The sequence below is a fragment of the Colobus angolensis genome, unplaced genomic scaffold, assembly GCF_000951035.1.
Source record: "Colobus angolensis palliatus isolate OR3802 unplaced genomic scaffold, Cang.pa_1.0 Scaffold70, whole genome shotgun sequence".
Lineage (NCBI taxonomy): Eukaryota > Metazoa > Chordata > Mammalia > Primates > Cercopithecidae > Colobus > Colobus angolensis.
Genome location: NW_012120710.1, coordinates 924,062 through 928,836, shown reverse-complemented (window position 1 = coordinate 928,836; position 4,775 = coordinate 924,062). Strand labels below are relative to the sequence as shown.

General features: G+C 34.2%; 1 protein-coding gene across 2 annotated transcripts in view; it reads left to right on the top strand.

Moving 5' to 3' along the window:
- CSN2 (casein beta) overlaps positions 1–2,229 on the top strand; it is a 6,634-nt gene extending 4,405 nt beyond the window's left edge. For both annotated transcript variants that reach the window (XM_011927090.1, XM_011927089.1), the window contains exons 6-7: positions 1,151–1,192; positions 1,894–2,229. In XM_011927090.1, the coding sequence (XP_011782480.1) occupies positions 1,151–1,156 (6 nt within the window). In that variant the 3' untranslated portion in view covers positions 1,157–1,192; positions 1,894–2,229. The remainder of the gene's footprint in view (positions 1–1,150; positions 1,193–1,893) is intronic.
- Positions 2,230–4,775: the final 2,546 nt, after the last annotated feature.

Genomic DNA, 4,775 nt, shown 5'->3' with positions numbered 1-4,775 from the left:
TATGAATGACAATTATAGCTGAATCAAGGACTCAAAGATTCTTTTTCCTTCTTTCCAGGATGAACACCAGGATAAAGTCGACCCCTCTTTCCAGCCACAGCCTCTGATCTATCCATTCGTTGAGCCTATCCCCTATGGTTTTCTTCCACAAAACATCCTGCCTCTTGCTCAGCCTGCTGTGGTGCTGCCTGTCCCTCATCCTGAAATAATGGAAGTCCCTAAAGCTAAAGACACTATCTACACTAAAGGCAGAGTGATGTCCATCCAAAAATCTCCAACAATGCCCTTTTTTGAGCCTCAAATCCCAAAACTCACTGATCTTGAAAATCTGCATCTTCCTCTGCCTCTGTTCCAGCCCTTGATGCACCAGGTCCCTCAGCGTATTCCTCAGACTCTTGCACTTTCCCCTCAGCCCCTGTGGTCTGTTCCTCAGCCCAACGTCCTGCCTATCCCCCAACAAGTAGTGCCCTACCCTCAGAGAGCTATGCCTGTTCAAGCACTTCTGCTCAACCAAGAACTTCTACTTGATCCCACCCGCCAGATCTACCCTGTGACTCAGCCACTTGTCCCAGTTCATAACCCCATTAGGGTAAGTCCAAATTTACTGACTTTGCTGTTTCATTCAAGATGTGTATGTGATGGTAGAGTAAAAGAATAAATGTAGAGTAAATGAATAAAATAAAGCAGTTTAGATAAGTGATTCTTAATGCTTACCTATACGATAGAATCATCTGGAGAACTTTTCCCCACAAATCCCAATGCCTTTGCCTACCCAGCGATTCTAATATAATTGTTCTGGTTTTTTGTGTAGAGGAAACTGAGTGCTGAGAAAAAAGCTATTGCATGAATTCTGATTTAATTAGTCTGTTGAGAATTCTGATTTAGATAAAGTAATTAAGGCTTACAAAAGCCAGAATTAAATTTCATAATATGCTTGAATTTGGAATAAAAAAGCTGAAAAATGCTCTATCGTTTTCCTTGTGCACATCTATTTTACACAAGCCTTAGTTCACATCTTGTTTTTGCTGTAAGTATATATGAAGGCAAAAGATTGAGATGCTTATTTCACTACTTATGACATTCTTAAGGCAAGTTTTCCTACTAAGAGGCTAGTTATGTATTTATTTATTTGTATTTGTTTATTTTTAAGGTCTAAGAGGATTTCAAAATTAATTTTCCCTCCTCATTTTTGGTAAGTTTGGGGAGTTTGTAGATAAAATTGATCATTTTTATACATGATGTCTTTTCACATTTAATTCTAGAGAAGACTAATATAGTGAAAATTTCATACATATAAGAATTTTTTTATTAATTATCAACTTAATGGTTGACTGTCATTTACTGACCTGAAACTATCTATCTTTTGCATTTCAAATAACTTTAATTTTATTTACGTACTATTGACAGATTTGACTGACTTGCTTTCAAGGGCCCATATACTTGCATTTGATTATCACTATTTTTAGGAAAAACAGAATATCTTTTTTATTTTACTTTTACGGAAATACATCTGAGCCTTTGTCAAAAGCCTGTTTGCATTTTTATTTCTAACCTACCCTTCATAAAATTTGCATTTACTTTACTTAAAATTATCTTTTAATCCATGAGTTCAAATTACTCCAAATGTAAACGTTAAAAAGAGGAGAGAATAGTATCGCAATTCTAAGATGTAAAGCCTTTTGTGATTATGAAAGGCTAGATATTTCACCGAAGCAATTTCAAGTTCGCTAATATTTGGTTATATGCAAACTTTATATGCTTCCAAGCCACAACAGAATGCGTTTGCAATACAATTTATTTTGTGAATTAGTCACACCAAAGTTAGAAGTGAAGAGAGGTGAATATTTACATGTTATAACATAACTAATTATATATTTGCTCTCTATTCCACAGAATTGACTGAGACTGGAAATATGATGCCTTTTTCACCTTTGTATCATGTTACCCCAAATTAAGTATGTTTGAATGAGTTTATATGGAAAAAAACTTTATTCCTTTATTTATTTTATATATTATATGTCATTCATTTAATTTGAAATTTGACTCATGAACTATTTACATTTTCCAAATTTTAATTCAACTAGTACCACAGAAGTTCAATATTCATTAGGAAATGCTACAAACATATAAAACATATGTATACAAATTGTTTCTGGAATTGTGCTTATTATTATTTCTTGAAGAATCTGTTTCCTTTCCAGTCATTTCAATAAATTATCCTTAAGCATATTTAAGTTGTTCTTTTTTTTAAACCTAATTGACCTCATTAATGTTACCTTTGATTTATTATTGATGTTCAAAATAATCCTGGAAGAATGCATCGAAATTGAATAGAATGTTTTGAGTTGAATATTAAAAGATATCAAACAGTGAAGGAAAAGAAAGGATGCTTTTATACTCCATTTGCTATAGAAAGTTTTGGTTTATGCCTATTTTCCCAGTGTCATTATTACAGCTATACCTTTCACTTTCAAAATGATCCAGCATTGGATGTTAAATTTTTATTGACCCAGGGAAAAAGTTTTAAACGTGAAACCTGAAGTACAACTTGCCACAGGGTAGCTATGTGATGCTGTAAGAGCTTTAATTCCCACATGGATAAAATACTGCAAAGAATTTTACTGAAGGTTTGATCACATATTAGTAACATGATGTGTGTACTGTATAGTACATGATAGATGATCCCTATTGCTCCACATTGCTGACATTGCTTACACCACAGCACTAAAGCATTCTAACAAATCAAAATGAACTGGGTTAATATAGTGTTAGTCAGCAAGGCTGAAGAAAGTAAGGGATGTGAAACTCTGAGAGCCATTAATTCTAACTGTGAAGTAGTTGTTTATTGTGATTAATTTTCTCTCTTTCTATACCAACTCCTCCACTTGTACATTCAATTATATCTTCCTGAGTTTATGCAGTGACTCATGTCTAGCAATTATCCCATCTTTCTTATATTTCCAGTGTTTCCCCTAGCCCTTATTATAACATAAGCATCATGGAAGACCTTATACTATAATATCTCCCATCATTAAAGAACAAACTTGCATCCTTAACACTACCTCCAAGCCTCTCCCAATTATTTGGATTACTTTTTATCAATTGTCATACAAAAGTATCCATAGGGCTGTTTCCATATCTCATATTTTATTCTATTATTAACCCACTCCAATCAAATTTTTGTCCCCCACTGAAACTACTTCTTTTCAAGGTTATCAATAATTTTCATATTGCTAATTTGTGTTCATTTTACCCAACCTCTCAGTGTTATCTGGTAGAATTTGTCATCTTTACTTCCTTGAAACATCATTGTTCTCTTCATTTGAAATCCTTAACTTAATAAACCCTTGGTTTCTTCTTTAATTCAAGAGACACTTTTCAGTCTCCCTTCTTTTATTTTCTCCTTTTCCAAATCCTTAAGGGTTGGAGTACCCTAGAGATTAACCTTACCCTGGCTGATCTTGTTCAGTTCCCTGGCTTTAAGTACATTTTTATGCTAATGCCTTCCAAATCTCTATCTCCAAACGTCTTTCTTTTGTGAACTTAAAACTTATGCACTCAACTGCCTTCTTGATCTCCACATCTAAGTATCTAATTAAAATCTCATACCTGGCATGACCTAGTATAGCTCTTAATCTGAATCCATTCCCCAACATGATCTTTAATCAATCTTCTCCACATCAATACATAGCTCTACACTCTCCTCTGTCGTCAAAACTAAAAGCTTAACAGTCACTATTGATTTATTCTTTTATCCTTGTTTTTGGTTGGATAGTGCCGCTCAAAATGCCATGTCTTTCTGGAAGCTCATTATTTGGAAATAGGATAGTTTCAAATATAATTAGTTAAGATGAGGTCATACTGGAGTGATATGGGCCCTGAATCCAATATAACTGTTACTCTTATAAGAACAGACACAGACAGAAATAGGGGAGAATGTAATGTGACAACAGAAGCACAGATTGGAGTGATGCATCTACAAATCAAAAAATACCCAAGATTTCTGGCAGCACCAGAAGTTAAAAGAAAGGCATGAGACTGATTGTTCACTAGATTATTCAGAGATCATGGACCTATCAACACTTTATTTTGAACTTCTAGCTTCCAGAATTGTAAGAAAATAAATAGCAGTTTTTTTTAAGCCACTTGGCTTATGTTATTTTATTAAAGCAGCACTAGGAAATTAATACACATTTCACATCCATTTATTAATGAGTATAGAAATTTCAACCTAGGAAATACACGTTGAATTTCTCCAATGCTCGGTAGCGCCACTATTAATAGTTTATATTGACTCATCATCATAATCTCTTACTGAAATACTATAGTGGCCTCCAAAATGACTTCCCAGTTGTCCCTTCTGCAGATGTTTCTCACTAAGCAACCAGAATTATATTTTATGAGCGTAGGTTTTCTCAAATCTATGTAGTATGTCATACAAAATAAAAAGATGAAATCAGTCATTCATTCAAAACCTTTTTTGGGGGGAGGATGTTCTTTTCAGAAAATATAGACTACATTATTTAAACCAAGTTTTATGGTGAGCAAAACTGGAAAATACAGATTAAATACCTGAAAAATGTCTTTTGAAGACACTGGGGAGCTAGCAAGTTAAAAAGCATTTGTAAGACTGGGAAGAAACTATGCCCTTAAGACGAGTCCAGCATGGGTGCCTTTGTTAAATGCTAGGCATTTTTCAATAACAAGAGCACAAACTAAGAGCCTGAGAAGCTGACCCACAGACTCAGGATATGAAAATTGGGCTTGAGACCTGC